This window comes from Tachysurus fulvidraco, chromosome 2, assembly GCF_022655615.1.
Source record: "Tachysurus fulvidraco isolate hzauxx_2018 chromosome 2, HZAU_PFXX_2.0, whole genome shotgun sequence".
Lineage (NCBI taxonomy): Eukaryota > Metazoa > Chordata > Actinopteri > Siluriformes > Bagridae > Tachysurus > Tachysurus fulvidraco.
Genome location: NC_062519.1, coordinates 19,409,336 through 19,428,463, shown reverse-complemented (window position 1 = coordinate 19,428,463; position 19,128 = coordinate 19,409,336). Strand labels below are relative to the sequence as shown.

The 19,128-nt window shown below is 41.8% G+C and overlaps 2 protein-coding genes across 4 annotated transcripts in view; both read right to left on the bottom strand.

Moving 5' to 3' along the window:
- Positions 1-627: 627 nt before the first annotated feature.
- tdo2b (tryptophan 2,3-dioxygenase b) lies at positions 628-4,054 on the bottom strand. Its single transcript, XM_027171427.2, has 12 exons — positions 3,912-4,054; positions 3,732-3,828; positions 3,567-3,657; positions 3,394-3,464; positions 3,171-3,298; positions 2,436-2,622; positions 2,215-2,322; positions 2,024-2,135; positions 1,843-1,900; positions 1,619-1,698; positions 1,412-1,502; positions 628-1,151 (listed from the first exon to the last, which is right to left on the bottom strand). The coding sequence occupies exons 1-12, from the start codon at positions 3,944-3,946 to the stop codon at positions 986-988; spliced, it is 1,224 nt and encodes a 407-aa protein (XP_027027228.2). The 5' UTR covers positions 3,947-4,054; the 3' UTR covers positions 628-985.
- Positions 4,055-6,902: 2,848 nt separating this feature from the next.
- atp13a3 (ATPase 13A3) overlaps positions 6,903-19,128 on the bottom strand; it is a 35,692-nt gene continuing 23,466 nt past the window's right edge. The window contains exons 24-34 of one of the 3 annotated variants that reach the window (XM_027171419.2): positions 18,819-18,898; positions 18,221-18,263; positions 17,837-17,946; positions 17,425-17,521; positions 17,242-17,314; positions 16,660-16,837; positions 16,352-16,527; positions 15,038-15,126; positions 11,797-11,877; positions 10,846-10,938; positions 6,903-9,783 (exon numbers count right to left, since the gene is read on the bottom strand). In XM_027171419.2, the coding sequence (XP_027027220.1) occupies positions 9,583-9,783; positions 10,846-10,938; positions 11,797-11,877; positions 15,038-15,126; positions 16,352-16,527; positions 16,660-16,837; positions 17,242-17,314; positions 17,425-17,521; positions 17,837-17,946; positions 18,221-18,263; positions 18,819-18,898 (1,221 nt within the window). In that variant the 3' untranslated portion in view covers positions 6,903-9,582. Of the gene's footprint in view, positions 9,784-10,845; positions 10,939-11,796; positions 11,878-13,027; positions 14,841-15,037; positions 15,127-16,351; positions 16,528-16,659; positions 16,838-17,241; positions 17,315-17,424; positions 17,522-17,836; positions 17,947-18,220; positions 18,264-18,818; positions 18,899-19,128 lie in introns of those variants that run through there. The other 2 variants (XM_027171422.2, XM_027171423.2) reach the window with 2 other exon arrangements.

Sequence of the window (19,128 nt, the reverse complement as noted above, 5' to 3'; positions counted from 1 at the left end):
ATCTAAACAAGTTAAAATAACCGTTTTGTGTGTGTGTGTGTTTGTGAGATTGTGCCCGGTGATAGACTGGCATCCTGTCCAGGGTGTACCCTGCATTGTTCTCTAAATCTCCTGGGAAAGGAGAGTAAGTGATGTAGAGAAAGGATGGAGTAATACAGCAGATTTTTTGTTTGTGCCATATGATGATTATTTTAAATGAAGCAGCTTATAACTAAGGCAGGATTATCGGCTGCAAAGGATTCAGGGGATTTAACTTCACAAGCTTCAGAAGACCAAAGCATTTAACACTAAACTACAACCACTGCTTTCTACTACAAGTTGTGCCTTAAGCTTAACCTCCAGTGGGTTTGTTCTTAGCCTTCATGGCCGTAAAACATCTGCACAAGGTCAGAATTGATTACGTTCATCAGCTGCTTGAACAACCATTTAAAACATGAACAAATTTAGTCCTTAATGAACATTAACATACTGTATACTGATTTATTCTCAAGAATGTTTGTGTTTTTTGGCCATCGAAGCCATGGTGGGCGATGATGAAGGTCAGTAAACTCTGTGTGCACATTTGTTTCGTCAGAGCAAACTTTGTGAAGATATTGACTTGATTTTCAAAACAGACGCAACATTATGCAATTTTAAAACACCATCACGGGTAAAGGTTTATTAACTATATCACACACTTCTTAAAACATGCAGTGAAAATCAACATTTCTATTAAAAATGTACATGAATTTTCGATTGCACAAAATACATATTTACAAAAAAATCACCTGCAGCGTGTAAATCATTCAAAATGGCATCCAGGGGTAAATAATATGATTGTGTAACATGCCTGAACTAATAAATAATATGTACAATATTACAACTATCAGTTTGGCGTAATGATTTCTAGAAATTCCAATTAAGCATTTGTACAAATCAGTAAAAAAAAATCATCAAGCATTATTTTCATTGGTACGTTGCAGTCGTGCCAGCGCAGAGCGTTTGGTTAGTCTTCCTCACTGCTGCATGAGCCGCTGGAGCTGTATGAGCTGTCATTGCACTCGGCGGTGAAAGGAAACTTGTATATGGTGGGGTTCAGTTTGGGAATCCAGCTTCGTGGGATCAGGTACGTCGCCAGGTTGAACAAATCCACAAACACTTTGTAACGGTCACTATTTACGGAAGGAAGAGTGCTAAGTGTCAATACCAATCATTCTAGCATGAAATGTGCCTGAATTAGCCTGATAGACTCCATTAAAACATGAGCTAATCATTGTAAACATTTCCATTACAAATCTAATAGGCTTTAAATGTTCTTAATGCATCAAACTTTCCCTTTAGGACCTACTGTTCTTTCTATATGATGCTCTGTGCTATCTGACACGTCACTTATTAAGGTTTTGGACATGGATCATCAGTGGATCGTATTCACCTGACAGTAGAACGCAGGTAATGGTAACCCGAAGAACCACCGGTGCCCGCTTTATTGCCAATCATTCTGTGCACCATGCACACGTGGTTATCTGATGACAAAGGTTGGTGCTTGTTAACTTTCTGACAGCTAACACGAAGGTTAAATTAAGAAACGTTCCAAACTACATGGCACACGTTAGAAACTTTCCAGAAGTTCTAGACTTACATCTCCATTTAGTCATAAGTGTATCAACCTCCATCAGGTAGGTCAGAAGCTGGAAAGGAACCTGAAAGCGAGGCTCCTCTCTGCAAGGGGAACCAAGAGAACAGTCTGGTTAACATCTGTGAAGCATCTTCTGTCCATGCATAACCACAACATCTATGAAAACACCGACATTAATGACAGGGATATGTTTTTCGCTTGTTTTTCGCTTTTTCGCTTGCTCTGACCTGTAAAAGTAAATCATTAGGGCTCCCTGAAGAGCTCTGTGGGACAGACGGCGTTCTCCTGTAGTACATAGAATCATGAGGTTTAGTTACGATGTAAAGACGCTGACGCTCACGTCAGCTTCTCAATCTGAGATAAGAAAGGTTAAAGTTAAAGAAGACGAGAGCAACCGACTGGGTTCACCTTTGCTTAAGAGATGTTCGTGATGTTTGGAGTCAAACAGATAAGTGAACACTTCCATCTGCTTCGTGAGAATCTCCAGCAAGTCTCGTTTCTTCTCACCATTTGGCATTTTCTGTGAGAGAAGGCAAAATCTGAGATGTTTGTTCAAAACATGATATGAATTAAAAAATGGAATTGATTTAAATACTTGCTTCAAGCTTCTGCTTCTCCTTCCTGAAACCATCGTCAATGTTTGTTTGTAGCTTTCCCCAGAAGTTGAAGCCATCCCTTTCAAGGCCAGGGGTTCTCTCCAGCCATTTCTAAATGACAAGTAAAGAATTATTAAACTTATTTTACTTAAGTATTTACTTATTAGACTTATTAAACCTTTATAACTGGACATAAAGAGAAGTGTTACGGTGTTACGTTATACCTCTACAAGCTGCAGCAGTGTGGGATCCTGCTCCGTTTTGATCAAGTCCTCACTCTCCTGCCCGTGGAACTTGTCCCTATAGTGACGGCGGTTGTAGGGAACTCTCAATTTCTCAGAAACTCCTATCTTATTCTCAAGAAGACGAAACTGAAGGCTTTGGAAACCTGAAGCTGATGACAAATATTCCCTGTAACACACACACACACACACACACACACACACACACACACACACACACACACACACACACACACACACACACACACACACCCCATGACAATGTCCTCCGAGGCACAGGGTGGAGGTGGGAATCGAACACCCAACCCTGGAGGTGTGAGGCGAGCGTGCTAACCACTAAGCCACCCCTATTATACAAAATAACTTGCACCGAAAAGCCTGAGAACACTATAAAAGGAATTTAATTTGATTTCTTTTTTATTTTATTTTAAATTTGGAAATAAAGAAGGAAAGTTCTATTAAAGCGTGTGATCAGACAACACTCTAAAACAGATCATTAGGGTTTACACAAACTTGTGGAGTCCAGGCAGCTCAAGTCACAGTCATTAAAGCAAAAAAAATAAAAAAAATAAAACCCCTATAACTTCTGAAATTCATGTCAATGTTTCCAAAATTTGAATTTTCACCAACATCATTTGTAATGAAGATTGTTTAGAAACAAATGCAAAATAGAAGCATTTTCATTCGTCCACTCAGACATCTGATGTTGTTCTTTACCTGAAATCGAAGAAATCCAAAGCCGTCATGGTTTCCAGCACGGAAAACTGGTCCGCCAGCAGCCTGAAGATCATGGTGATCCTGTGGATACGGCTCACCACCTTCAGCATGTTCCTCTCATCACGAACCTGTCAGCAAATCGTTCTCCATTTAATCCACGACTGATGAGACTTCGCCTAATTTTTGTTCAATGTGTAAGAGTTGAAATGTCGGAATGACTCACGTGATTGTGAATGAACAGTTCCCGAACCGAATCCAGCTCCCACATGATCTGCTTAAACCATAACTCATAAGCTGGAACACAGAACGATTCCATTGTATCTATTAAACATAACAACTTAAAGAAAAGGAGAATTTATGAAAAAGTAAATGAATAAAAGTAATGTATGGGGTTACATTGGTGGGTCACTATGAACAGATGCTCATCGTGGATTTTGTTGCCGTTCAGTTCGCTCTGCAGTTTCTGAGCGTTAATAATCTTATCCAGCTAAAAGAGAGGTGGAAACATCCGTGAACTGAAACGAACAGAGAAGATCATCGTACAAACTGAGCTGAATTTACCTGCAGGTATTCTCCATAAACGATTCCCCCACTGGTGTCTTTGTTGGTGCCTTTTTGAGAATCCTCATCTTCTTCCTCTTCAGGATTGCTTTTAAAACTAATTTTGAAAAATATGACATAAAAACAATTGTGATTTTCTTTTATTTAAATAATATGTTAGGGGAAAAAATCTATACGTACTGATGAGCTTTTGCTAGAAATGGACATCCGCTCATCTTTATTTTTCCTTCAGAAAAATGATCCACAAAATCTTTTCACAATGTTATAGAGATCGAACCACGAGCTCCACTATTTATAGGTTTGGTGTGTCCAATCAACAGCCTGCTATCAACCTCCGCCCATCACTCAGCATGACAAGTACAATGTCACGATGGATAGATGAGTCACAACAATTTTCCTGATTACATCTAAGAAAAAAAAAGCATTTCTGGGAGGGATCGATGTACCTTTAGCTTTATTTGGCTATCGGACTTTTTTTAACAGCTCACATGAGCAGTGGAACCTTCCAGTCTACGATATGCATCATTGTATAACGAGGCTGTAAACCTGCGAATGTTTTCACGACTTTCGCATGTGGCGAAAGTTTCCAAAGCAATCAGTAACAGCATGACGATTTAGTTCTATAATCTCCAGAATTTTAAAATGTCCCATAGTTTATCTCAGATAAAGTAAATATCAATATTTAAACAGCAAAACTAAACAGATCCATTCAGATATGCTGGTGGATTTGATACGTAGGAGACGGAGGACGGGTTTCATCACCGTTAACATGTTCCCTCACTAAAGAGCTGATGGACCAATGAGATGATTAAAGTCTGTAATCAGGAATATTTTACATAAAAGTTTGATAAGTATAATATCTCCAGTGCTGTTTCTGAGGGAACATTCCAGGGATTTCTTACTCCAGCCTCCACAGTTTGGGTCCCAGATCAAAGGTTGAGGAAAGTGGACTGTTTTTGAAGCTGGTGCTTGGGTTAATGTGTAGTTTGGGCAAATTTATGAGGAGCAAAAACAAGTTAGGACAGGTCACATTTAACTGAGTCACAGCCGAATGAAATGAAACGTATTAATATGTGACACTGACTAATCTGTGAAAAGCCCTAAGATGATATGATGACAAAACCTTCAGAGGAACCAGATCCAAAAAGGCAAGGCAAGGCAAGTTTATTTGTATAGCACATTTCATACACAGAGGTCATTCAAGTTGCTTTACATAGAAATTAGAAAACAGTTTATAAAAGAGAGAAAATATATATATAGATATGTTAAAAAGAATAAAACAGGAGTAAAAGTGATTTGGATAAAAAGTACAGTCAGGGTGAAGCAGCACAGCGCTCATCCAGTAAATGCAGAGTTAAACAGATGTTTTTAATCTTGATTTAAAAGTGTCTACTGTTGAAGCACATCTGATCTCTTCTGGAAGCTGATTCCAGCTATAGGTGGCATAATAAATAAATGCTGACGCACCTTGTTTTGAGTGAACCCTTGGTATCTCTAACTGACCTGATCCTAATGATCTGAGTCGTCTGCTTGCTTGGTTTCTATTCAATTAGCATATCTGTAATGTATTTCGGTCCTAAGCTATGAAGTGATTTATAAACGAGTAACAATACTTTAAAATCTACTCTAAATGTAACTGGAAGCCAGTGTAAGGACCTGAGGACTGGAGTGATGTGCTCAGATGTTTTGGTTCTGGTCAGAATTCTGGCAGCAGCGTTCTGTATGAGCTGCAGCTGTCTAATGGTCTTTTTGCGGATCCCAGTAAGGAGTCCATTGCAATAATCCACCCTGCTGGTGATGAAAGCATGAACAAGTTTCTCTAAGTCCTGTCTTGAGACAAAACATCTAATTCTGAGATGGTAGTTAGCTGGAATCCATCCTCATCTGGGTGATGCTGCAGAGTGTGATTAGAAATTATTTTCTTTCTACAATATACAGTCAAATGCAATTGTGTATCCAGGATCTTTTGAGAAACTTATGAGCATGAGCGGCAACATCATTTCTGAATTCAGTGTAGTTTTAACATTAATTTCTTCATGCCAAAGCCATCAAACGTTCAATGCAGTGAGCTACGGTCATGGTCTCCTCTCTAAGTGGTTCTATCTACAGATATCTCCAGGTTGCCCATGTGGTCTATCCTGAGCAGCAGTGAGCACCTCCAAGTGATTAGACTTCAAATGGAACCAGGGCATCAGGATGGATCAGGCAGTATGAGAGAGAGGGAGAGATTTTGATTGATTGTATTTAAGAGTACTCAGGATATTCAAATGAGAAACCAGAAGTCAATAATCACACCAAGATCTTTTATTGCTGCACACAATGAAACAAAAGGAATCACCTAGTGTTACTCTGTAATGAGAAAACCTGTTGAACTTCTTTCTCGTGAGAATCAAGGAGAATGACGATAATAAGCATCCACTGCCTTCTGACCTTCACACACTGCCGTCTCTCATCTGGCATTTTAGAAACATATAATTGTGCCTTAGTACAAAATCATAAGGGGGAAAAAACTGTACATCAAGCAACACAGATAAGAAAACACAACCCTGATCAGACTGTAGGTCATTTACCACTTTAACCAGTGCTGCTTCTATGATGTTTTTGCCATGTAGGTCTGAGCATAACTGCTGGCTGACTGAAGATCAATCATGCAGCGTGCACACAAGGCAATGAGACTGTAACCTGGGGTAGAACGTAAGGACTGGTGAAGTAGGTCTGGGAGAAGTGGTGATCAGACTAGGAACTCGAGAGAGAGAGAGAGGGAGAGAGAGAGAGAGACAGACACACAGAGACAGAGAGAGACACAGAGACAGAGAGAGAGACAGAGAGAGACACAGAGAGAGAGACAGAGAGAGAGACACCGAGACACAGAGAGAGAGAGAGAGAGAGACACAGAGACAGAGAGAGACACAGAGAGAGAGAGAGAGAGACACCGAGACACACACAGAGAGAGAGAGAGAGACACAGAGACAGAGAGAGAGACACAGAGACAGAGAGAGAGACACAGAGACAGAGAGAGAGACACAGAGAGAGAGACAGACAGACAGACAGACACACACACTACACAATAACCACATAAAAACCTTTTTTCCTGCATTAGAAGTGATGTCATCAGGTCACGTGCTTGTCACATGTTTAGTGCTGTAACAATCACAGACAGACAGACTGTAATAATGTGTAGAAAAACATTCGCTCTTTAATCAATTCCAAAAACAATCAAGAGCAAAATAAGTAGCAGATCTTTTTAAAAAAATGCAAAAAAAAAACAAACAAACAAACAAACAAAAGTAATAAATGAATTGTGATTGTTTCCACATCAGTGTTTATGGACACAGAAGATATTCAGGATGCCGACACACTGCATTTCATTCATTTATTCAGTGTCAAGCTTTTATTCAGAACAATCTGAGCATAATTTCCCTGAGGAAATGAAACCATCATTAATAATAATAATAATACTAGACATCCACGGGTAAAGAAAAGACTTGATGGCGTTTGCAGTAAAGCGTACATCAGACATTTTCTACAGATTTGCTGATTTAAAATGCTTGTAAGTGATTTAATGAATTCTGCATGTTGTCCATCTGAAGCATTTAGACTCTGAAATAAAGCATTAAACAGTCGATTGTGGCTCCGTTTAGATAAAACGTCCTGACCACAGAAACCCTCGGACACACGGCTGATTTCATGTACCGTCATGTGTGTGTCGGCACACGTCTGAGCGAAACGGCGTTTAAAGTATTTATGATTCCGTACGTTCAGTACGAGTGCTTATGAATGTTTGATTGAACGTTTGAGCTACATAATTAAGTGCAGGATTATAAACTGGACGTCCTCCATGTTAGTTACATGTCTATTAGCTCACCTACGGGGGAAAATAACAAGTGCTCTACGCACGCACACACGCACATACACACACAGCCTTGTGTATATACACACTGATTTAAACAGAAATGACAGACAATACAATTAAAAAATAATTTAACATTTCCCTCAACACAGAGAACCGCCCCCCCCCCCCCCCAAAAAAAAAACAAAAAACAAAAAAAAAACACCCGTCCTGTCGGCCGAATACAGACGAGTCGGATTTTTCAGATCGTGTGTGTTTTTCTTTCCCCAGAATTTACATACGCATCTTTTTTAGGGTCACATGGCCGTTAAATAACGTAAGAACACGGATGCATTTAGACTCAGAGCTGATCGTTAGTTCTGATTACGTCACAGTACAATAAATATCGATCCTTCTTTGCAGAAACGGCCATGATCACGTTTACACCGAGGACGACGAGGCCAGAGCAGACGTTACAACTACAATCACAATCACAGAGAAAATCGCACAGGATTCCAAACAGTACCAAAAATAGGAATGAACAAAATTTGTAAAGCTTTAGCCCTTATACTGAAAGAAGAAAAAAAAAAATCCACAATCAAGGAAAACACACATGTATACTTTATGAGTGCGCATAAATAAACAGACCGAGTCGACATGAACACCGGAGACGAAGCCTAGGGATAAAGTTTGGATATTAAAATCTCTCATTAATTAAAAAGACTGAACTTGTTGATTCTGTGCTTTCTTACATGCGTTAGCATCCAAGTGAATCTGAAGCTTCTAATCTAATCACCGCTAATAACTTCAGGCATTTTAGTTCCTTTACAAAATATCAAACTGCTGGTACGAGTCATAATCTGGGTGGAAACCGAAGGACTGAAATACAAAAGAAAAGAAAAGGAGAATTCTGTTCCTCAGGGAAAACACACCATGGATCTCATCATCACTACGTTACGTCGTTAAGTGTTAAAAAGCAGCGTTTCATTAAAACGTTATAATGCTGAATGTGAGGCTGCGCTCACAGAAAGGACATGATGTAAAATTCTTATCTGATATCTGATATGTCTGACCCACTGGGAACGGAGGCGGACTGAACGCATTGCGGTAACGTGTCGGGAGTTTGAACACGATGAAATGTAGCATAGTGTTGGTCGTAAATCAGACTGAACTCCTCGACTGGACTGATATAGTAATATAACCGTTTCTATCCGTACTGACGGACGACGACGACTGACAGATTTGCTTGAAGTGTATGAAGGACGAGCTCAGAGATCACCGGAGACTAATATACTGAATTAAATAGCCTTGACATCTTACACAGGAGTCGTCCTTCATCGCTGTCGGCTGACTGACTGACTGACTGCTGTTCTGTTCGGCGATTCTGAATAGAAATCGTATGCATTTAAGAGCCAAGTTTCTCCCAAACCTGTTTTCACTTAAAGACGCTCGAAAGTATACACCACTCCTTCGGCCTGCAGCTGCTTAATCGTGACTCTATTCTTCCATGGGAAGAAATACAAAAAGAACGTTACATATAGTTTCTTCCTTTTTGAAATGACTGGTGGTAAATACTGTCTGCTGAAGCGGTTACGACGTCGGTCGGCTCCAAAAAGCAGGTTGCTGATGTACGCAGCCCGGTTTATGAAGATACTTGTGGCTAAGCGAACAGCGCAGCAGTCAAGAAACGTCCTTTCTGTCAGGAGTCCGCAGCCACAGCTCATCGAATTCGGTCCGAGTACAAAGTGAATCTGACGGTAAAAAATAATGGCTGTAGATGGTGTGGTCCTTGCACGGAGTATCCACAGTTCCCAGCCTGTGGCGTAAAAAGATGGATAGGAATAAACCTTGCTTATGAAGCTTCTGTAGAGAGAATAATGTCTGTGGCTTAGTTATTACAAAACAAAAGTCCTTATGGTGACCGAACGCGTTTTCTTCTCTGACGTTACAATCCACGATACGAGAGCATCCGAAGGGGTGAGAGGTGAGGGGGTGGAGGGGTGGTGATGGAGGGGGTGTGTGCTAGGAAGCAGAAATGATTTGGTAAGAGCCATTTTCTGACTGAGGTGGAGGTTTGGCTTCTGTGGTGGTTTTGGGTTTGGGAGGCCAGTCAGGATCCACACTGAGCTCCTGGGCCAGATGCATATAGCGAGCTTTGGGTACTCGTCTACGCCGGCAACACAGCCACGAGAAGAACCTGGACGCACAAAGGTCTATTCCTTCCTGCACACAAACACATGAAGCAAAGAAGACAAGGGGAAGGAAGAGAAACAATGAAAACATTGTCCTATGCTTTTTATTAAAAAGACATCAGTCATGCCTGACATGGGACTGTGGGACACAACCATGAAAGAAATCACCATCTAAAGCTACTCACTTGTGTAATTTGTCTGATCACTAAAACAACCAGTGGGTCACATTTCAACATGGAAGCACTAATTTAATCTGGTCCTTTATTCTATAGTTAACAAACTGATGGGACAAATCATCAGTTATAAATAAACTCTGACTTCTAACAATGATCTCAGATGTTGTAAGCTGCACAATTAAAGTAAACAGGAGTATTAGAGATAATTAAAGAGATCAGGAACATTTGGATCATAAGAACACTGATAACAGAGCAGGGCCACTAGGTGGCAGCAAAGTAGCATCCAGAGAGATCATAGTGGAACATGCACGAGTTAAACATTACAACAGGGCTACAGAAATGGCAGTGACGAGAGGTCATTTAATAAAGAGCGAGAGAGAGGGGGGGGAGGGAGAGAGGGGGGGGAGACAGAAAGAGAGGGGGGGGGAGGGGGAGAAATACAAAAAGACAGAATGACAGAGAGAAAGAGAGAAATACATACAAAAGCACAGAAAGGTAGACAGTGATAGAGAGAGGATAGAGAGAGTCATACATACAGTACAAAAAAGACACAGACTTATAAAGAGACAATCAGACAGACAGACAGACAGACAGACAGACAGGCGGACAGAGACAGACAGACAGAGGGGGTGGGTTGACTTGGTGGTTTGTTTTGTATTCTGCACTTTCTCTCATTTGTTTTCTGTGCAGCTTTTATTCTGTGCCCTTTTTTTTTTTTTTTTTACAAATACAGTGTACAATTTGTCATGCCAATAAAGCACATTTAAATTGAACTAAAGTGAATTGAATTGACAAAAAGACAGAGAGAAACAGAGACACAGACAGAGAGAGAGACACACGGAGACAGACAGTGGGAAAGGCGGATGTTACAGTAGCAAGTGAAGAAGTAACGGTGAACAGAAGTGTGATTTCCCAACCTGTGGTGGCGGGGTGGCAGGGGGGACACCATAGCTGCCCTGCTTGTCTCGGCTGAACACAAGCTTCCATAAGACGACGTCAAGGACGATGGTCTATGGAATATCGTAGTGGGGCGGAAAGAATTAAGAGAGCTACTGATCACATGGCTTTCATAAGATTTCAACTGCTACAGCAACAGTAGCAAATTAGATAAGACCTACTGAGAAGGGAGTGATTTCAGGCTGTGAGTTAGTGGTGAGAGAAAGAGAGTAAAGAGTTCCTCAAGGAGGTGAAAGATGGCAAAATCTCTACAACTGAGGTCTCTAAAGACATGATTGGACTCGCCGGAGAACGAGATGGCGTCACCTGCAGTGATTAGTCTGTCCTACAGCTCTGAGCTGCCTGTTAAAGCTTACAGTAAAGGTTCCTCAGAAACTCAGCTGAGAGGAACGTGATCTCGTGGAACTCAAAGCTTTTAAGATTCAGACAATCAAAATGGATCTGAAAAAGGAAGTGATTATACGGCAGGATGAATAGGTCTGCTGCAACTGTAAAATTAGTTGGGTCTTATTTTTGTGTGCATGACGTTTACAATACTGAAGTGTACGTCTGCACTCGGTCAGAAACCTGGGAGGTTTTCATTGAGCTCCAGTCTGAACATCTACACAGAACCTTTTATGACCCGGTAGTTAAAGGGTCAGAAGGATTATAGTGTGTACGACACACTCGAGGAAGGCATCGATCCATATACTTCACACTTGCAAATATGTAAAAATATGTTAAATAAATAAATAAATAAATAATAAAAAACAAAAAGCCAAAATGAGCTGAATTAACATGACATAACAGCAGATATAAAAGAAAAGATCCAATATGAATTGTGAGCTGCGTTCTTGTTACCCTCCTGACTAAACAGGCTACTTACAAAAGGAAGAACCATAAAATAGCTGACAGACATTTTGTCCACTTACCTCCACAAAGACAGACACGGCAGCATTAATCAGGATTATAATCAATACGGTGATGCGCCAGGAGAAAGGAACACACACAATCTGTAAGAGTAAATGACACAGAACTGTTTGGATTTCATCCCCAACAAATAAAGTGTATTAACACCGATCAGACATAACATAACTTGTGGATCCACAAGACCTCTGAAGGTGTGCTGTGATATTTCACACCAAAATCCCATTTAAATAATAACTCTTTGTTTGAATATGTTTTCTGTCTTCTGTTTCTAACATTTCGAACGATTCTAACATTGGTTTGTTCTCGAGATCTTTGCATAGTTGTTCTCTCAGCTGATTAATCAGGAGCAGTTTCAGTCTCCCTTAAGGTGTGATTTATGGGCAGGGCTTTACTCGTTTAAATCGAAATGTCTAGTTTGGCTTTGATCTATTTTACCAAACCATATTTTAAATCTCACTTTTGGTTGACTTTTTTGGTTGATGTGCCTCAAACCCATCTCTGTAGTCACCTCTTACATCCGCAGATGCTCTCGTCTACAGAGCAGAGGTCACATTTACAGTAAGCTCATCTACCCTCCTCTGTTGTCTGGGTCTCACACAGTGGTGGAAGGTGGGCTCTGGAAATGCCAGTCTGACGTAAGGAAAGCTCATTTTATTTTGGCTTTAGCTTCCCACTACTCCTTCCTTTTTTCTGGCACTAACTGAGACCTGGACATCCCCACAGTACACTGCTACACCAACTGCTCTATCCTCTGAGTACGCTTTCTCTCACTCATCATGGGAAACAGGCAGGGGTGGTGGTACAGGTCCACTGTTGTCAAGGAGATGGTGTTTAACCATCTCCCCTTTTGAATTTCATGCCGTTTCAGTTACCTCTCCAATCAACCATGTCATCATTGTTATCTACCGCCCTCCTGGTCCCCTAGGAGACTTCCTGGAAGAAATGGACACACTGCTCAGTGCTTTTCCTTCCTACAGCACCCCTCTGACAGTGCTTGGCCATCTCAACCTCCCCTCTGACAAAGGAAGAAATGTCCTGGACCTGGTTGCAGACATGACCGCTACCCCACTTCACTTCTCTGATCATCACCTGGTATCCTTCACCATCACTCTCCCTATCCTACCTAAAACTGACGTTCAACCTCTCTCTCTTACCAGCCGCAACCTCCATTCTGTCTACCCTTCTTCTGTAGCTTCTGACACTCTTATCTCTACTTGATCCTGACTCCTTTTACTCATTAAGCTTGGACTCAGCCACAGACACTTTCCTCTCCTCTATTTCCTCAACCATAGATTTTCTCTGCCCTCTATCCACTAAACCCAAGAAGACTTCTTGTTCTGCTCTTTGGCTTTCAGATTTGTTGCTCAGCAAATGAAGAGAGATCATCATCAGAGAGAAAGTGGAAGAAATCACAACTCGAAGCAGATCTTGCCTCATACTGTACCCTCCTGGCCAAGTTCTCTTCAGATGTGACTTCTGCCAAGACGTTCTTCTACAAGGGACAGCCTGAAGCTTCGGCACAGGACCCTTGTAAGCTCCACATCTGCTCTTCTCTACTCAACCCTCAGCTGACTACAGACCAGTATCACTTTTTTTTAATTATTTTTCCCAACCAGTCTGGCTTTTAAGCTGCACATTCGACAGAGTCTGTCCTTTTGGATGTCACTGAGAAACTCCATGCTGCTACATCAGCCAAGCTTCATCTGTCCTCATCCTCCCCGACCTTTCAGCAGAGCTTGATACGGTCAACCACAAGACTCTCTTGTCCACCCATTTGTGGCTCAGCGTGGGAATGGTTTCCTACCTGGAAGGTCGCTCATATTAGGTAACATGGAGGGAAGTGACATCTGCTCCATGCAGACTCTCCACTGGTGTCCCACAGGGCTCAGTACTTGGTCCTCTCCTTTCACTCTCTTGGTGAAGTTATTTCCTCACACAGATTCTCTTAACACTGCTACGCTGATGATATTTAACTTATCTTTTCCTTCCGGCACTCAGATACCACAGCTTCTGATCGGATCTCAGCGTGTCCTGCAGACATATCGTTGTAGATGATGGCTCATCGGTTGAAGCTCGATCCCAGCAGAACTGAACTGCTGCTGATCATCCCAGGTGATTCATCCCCAGGTCATGATCTTGCAATATCCAAGCATAACGATCTGATCTCCCCATCAGGTCACAGCTCACAACCGTGAGGTAACCATGGACTCTCGACTCTTTTTCCTCGCATGTTGCTAATAAGAAACGCTCATGTCGGATTTGTCTCTGCAATATTAGAAGGATTTTTGTCCACAATAGCTGCTCAGGTTCTCAGGAAGAGCTACTTTTTAGCTCAAGACTGGACCACTGGATCTTACCGCAGTAACTGCTGTCTCACCTATGAAAGCAATTCCTCTTTGCAAATGAAACAATATCTTGTGTTAAAATGTCTTGTCTTAATTGTCTTGTGTTAAAAGCAATAGGTCTACATGGAGTGGAGTTGTTTGTCCAGAACGTCCCACAGTCCCACACTTGATCGGATTGGAGGCTAGCACAAAACCTTAAACTCATGTCATCATTTTCCTCAGAAAAATCTCTGTAGCATGAAAGGGTTAATAATCCTGCTGAAAAGGGCCACTCCTGGTGTATTGTCGTGTACCAAAGCTCAGGTAGGTGATACATGTCACGTAAATGCCAGGACCCAATGATTCGCTGCAGAACATTGCACAGAACATTGAATTTGAAAAAAAAAATCATATTTTATTTTTCCAATTAAGAAGGGTTCGGTGAATGGGCATATGAAACTGGTGGGGTTCAGTACCTCCAACAAGGTTAAGAACCACTGAATTAGCACCTTAGGCACCTATGACATTTGATTCACCTTCCTCGTAACACTTTCGTTAGCTACTAACCACCACGTGCCAGGAACCGCGTGCCCCGTAAGACCTGCCGTTTGGAGACACACTGATCCTTTTATCTATCCATCGCATTTTTCCTGCCTACAAAAACGTCTCCGAGAACTGATCGTTCACTTGCTGCTTTATCTGTCACACACACACAGGCGTCGCTGTAAAAAAAAAATGATCAATTTTATCACTTCACCAGTCAGTGGGTTTAATGTTATGGCTGATCTCTGGTGTACATCATCATCAGGGTAGTTTATGGTTAACTAAACACTACTGAAGTATTATTAATGCTACAGACACACACACACACACACACAAACCCTCCATGCTGAGTGTTAGCAACAAGCAACCGACGTACCTCTAAACCATGATCGATATCAGCGATCGGGAAGAGCAGGATGACCAACAGAAATACGTAGAGGCCGAGAACAGACACCACAAAGAGCCCTGCAAATACAGGAAGACAAATCATTATTACCATCGGTCGGTGAAATACAGACCTGCACTGAAAAACACACTAGTCCTCTTGAGATTTAATGTAACCTATCCTATCGTGTGCATGGATCACTGCCCTTTTAAAGCATTTATCAGACACCCTTATCCAGGGTGGATTATATAAGAGCTTTGGAGTAGAGGTCTTCACGGGTCCACTTAGATCTGAAAACCCGAGGTCCGAACCGAGACCCGAGCGGGTTCGGGTCTAAAAGTTTCACGTGTACCTCGGACACCGGTCGGGTATAATAATAGCGGCATCGGGTCTCGGGTAATTTAAAATGAATGTGTTTTTACTGAACGGACCCATGAAGACCCGAACTACTGTATCTCATGTGTGTGCCTCGACTCGAGTCCTTTTCCAACCACTCGTCTATTTGCCAAGACCGTTTGCGACATCGTGTGGCTGGCGGTAAGCTAATTTTCGCTGAAACAGACCTGGACATTCGGGTTAAAAAACCGGTCAGGTCGGACTCGGGTCTGATTTTTTCGGGTTTGTCTCGGGTCGGGTCTTTCTTAAAAAATAAAATTCTGCACGTCGGGTTCGGGTAAAAAGGGATTCAGGTCCCTTCGGGTCGGGTACATGTCTTTAGACCAGAGAGGACCCCTACTTTAGAGTCTTTGTAAGAAACACATCCTCATGCTAGCTCACAATAATATACGATTTAAACATATGTCGAACGCAAGCCACAAAATAATAAATCAAGACAAATGACAAACAGTGTGGCGTATAAACAGAGGACGGACGTGTCTGTACGTGCCAGAACCGTAAGAAACGGCTGAGCTGATGGAAGATTTAGTGCACAGTTTTTATTATTAATATTACATGTTAGTAAGTTGTTGTTTTTTTTACTGGTAAAGAAACTCATTTTACTTCCATCTTCTGTCTTTTGTTTTGTCCTCCTAGCCATCTGTGTATTTGGAGCTTCTATAGAGACGTTCCTACTGACTCTAGTCTCTGCTATTTTGGTACCGGTTTATTTTCTATCAACTCGCAAGAATCTTTAGTGACTACAATAAATGGAGTGCAATGACACCATTACGTCGAACAAGAAGAGCTTGGATCGATCTCTTCTGACAAACGACAGGTACTCAGTCTGCAATATAGCTCCAGTTAAATGATGCCAGTATTATGTACAGTGTGGAAAGGTATTTTCTGTACGTACATATGAGGACTTACAGTTTTTATAACTGGGCTGACGGAATGGTTTTCCTTTGGAAAAAACGATGGCGACGATGAGGTACTGAAAGGAAGAGACGTAGAATAGGGAAGTGTTCTCATAGTTTTGGATGTTGTGGTCATCGACCACCGTGGAGTTAAGGGACAGGTTGCTGTGGGAGGAGGTATTGCAGGCACTGAAAAACAAAGAAGGTAAAAGTTGATAAACCATAAGTCAGAACATCACGCATGTTTTCCGCTTTAAAGGCTGCTCGTATCATCTGAGGCTATTCTGACGTCCGAGCAACGGGCAAGAGAAAGCGACTCACTCTGACTCGGGTGTCCACGGCTCGTACCAGTCCTGGTTGCGCACCATCAGGAAGGTGAGGGTCTGAAATCCGAGGCAAATGAGGATCTGAGTGAGTACGGAGAAGAGCAGAGGCCCTGAGATCAGACCTGAAGGGGGTCGCTGTGACACCAGCACAGTCCATGCAGGATTCAGACTCACTGAAAAGAGACAAACAAAGAAAAAATATCAGTGCAAAATAAATGACATGAAGCATTGAGGGTGTCAGGCAATCTATACAGAGTCACCGTCCACATTATTAGGAAGTCTAAGGAGTGTTGTGTGTGAAAAATGGTCCCAACATCCATGGTGGGTCACACAATCAAAAGTCCCAGAGATCATATTTGTTTTCTGCCCCCTGATGGATGGTGTGAACATTAATCGAACCTCTCGACCTCGCCGGTGCCACACGATCGGCAGATTAGATAACGTGTTCCTAATAAATTGGCCGGTGTGTGTATACATTACCTTATTTACAAATCTTGCTAAGGTACAGAGACATCACATGTAGCACAGGATCAACAACCACACAAAAAAGGTATAATGAGTAAGAAATTGCACTCACTGGTAAACACTATAACAAGGATGATGGCGATGTCGATGAACAGGAACTGGAAGTCGCCCAGGTTGCTGAGGATCTGACAGGAGCAATTTCAGTGAACCAATCACAGCAAATGCTCAGTATTATTTTGATTTAAAAATAAAGTACTTTGAAGGTTTTAATTCTGCCTTCATGGAAGTTACTTACATAATAGAGCAGCGTGACACTGATGTACTGGATGATGCTGTAAAGGGCCATGAACTTGAACACGCAGAAAGACGTAATGAGAGCTGCTCTGCCTTCCCTGCAAATGTACAAGCTACCGTATGAAAATGGAATTCTGGCATTTGTCAGCTACAAAATGCATCTTCTGGAAAGTCTACGAGAGCTGGTGGGCACCAGAAGAAAGCCCTGAGCATGTGGTAATAAGCCTTCTTAACCAAGTAATAGTTTAAGATGCTAGAAGACTTGTATTAATGTACACAGCTGACTGGGAGAGACCAGAGTCTGGGTAGGTCTCAAAGCTTAGACGACCTTAGCTTTAGGCTTGATGATTGTGTGTGTGCGTGTGGGTGCGTGTGCGTGTATGCGCGTGCGTGTGAACACAGGTTTGTTGTACCGAATTAGGTTGGGCACACAGGAGATATTAGGAGTTCTCGAAGTGAAAGGGGAAGCCACTGAGGCCTCCAGCTCGGAGAGAGAGATACCCCCATGAGCTCTTTTTAGGGCCTGAGGAGAGACAAGAAAGAAATAAACAAAAATGCATTTGTGCATAAATACATCAGACATACAGACGTACAGACATACAGATGTACAGACGTACAGACATACAGATGTATAAACGTACAGACGTACAGACATACAGACGTACAGACATACAGATGTAGACATACAGATGTAGACATACAGATGTAGACATACAGATGTACAGACATACAGATGTAGACATACAGACGTACAGACGTACAGATGTACAGACATACAGATGTACAGACGTACTCACCCCACAGTCATTGGCACCATCTCCACACATTCCAACATAGTAACTACAAAACAAAACAAAAAAAATAGGTGTAAATAAAAAGTTTATATTTTGTGTGTGTTTATGTGTGTGTGTGTTTGTTGGTGTGTGTGTGTGTTGGTGTGTGAGAGAGAGTATGTGCGAGTGTGTGTACGTGTGTATATGTGTACGTGTGTGTGTGTTTGTGTGTGAGTGTATGTGTATGTATATGTGTACGTGTGTGTGTGTATGTGTACGTGTGTGTGTATGTGTACGTGTGTGTGTATGTGTACGTGTGTGTGAGTGTGTACGTGTGTGTGAGTGTGTGTGTATGTGTATATTTATGTGTGTATGTATACGTGTGTGCGCACACATTTGGTTTGTGTGTGTATGCACGTGTGTGTGTGTGTGTACGTATGTGTGTGTATGTGTACGTGTGTGTGTGTGTGTGTACGTGTGTGTTTGGTGTGTGTGTGTGTGTGTGTGTGTGTGTATGTGTGTGTGTGTGTGTGTATGTGTGTGTGTGTGTGTACGTATGTGTGTGTATGTATGTGTGAGTGTATGTGTTTGGTTTGTTTGTGTGTGTGTGTGTGAGACCCACTCAACACTCTGTAGAGCCTCCACTAGCTGGGTTTTCTGGTCTGGAGACATTCTGGCAAAAACTGTCCCATGTAAGACGAGCTAAAGAATCACAGCACAAACAGTCAGCACTGTAATACACTTTATCTGTAACTACTTATTTTGCCTGGAATATCATGCTATTATCATGCACTTCTACAAGTTTATGCACCCTCATCACAATCAATACACAACTACACACATACACATCAGGCTCTTTAACCATGTATTATATTATGCTGGTGATTTACTTAGAGCCATGTGGCATTTAATAGTATTAATAACTCATGAGA

Bases quoted from the DNA above. Each gene is read 5' to 3' on its own strand.
- tdo2b (XM_027171427.2), bottom strand. From the start codon at position 3,946: ATGAGCGGATGTCCATTTCTAGCAAAAGCTCATCA. The intron at 2,136-2,214 runs GCAAGTATTTAA...CTTCTCTCACAG, and splicing joins AGGAGAAGCAGAAGCTTGAA to AAAATGCCAAATGGTGAGAA. The intron at 1,503-1,618 runs GTAAGTCTAGAA...CTTTGTCATCAG, and splicing joins ACTTATGACTAAATGGAGAT to ATAACCACGTGTGCATGGTG.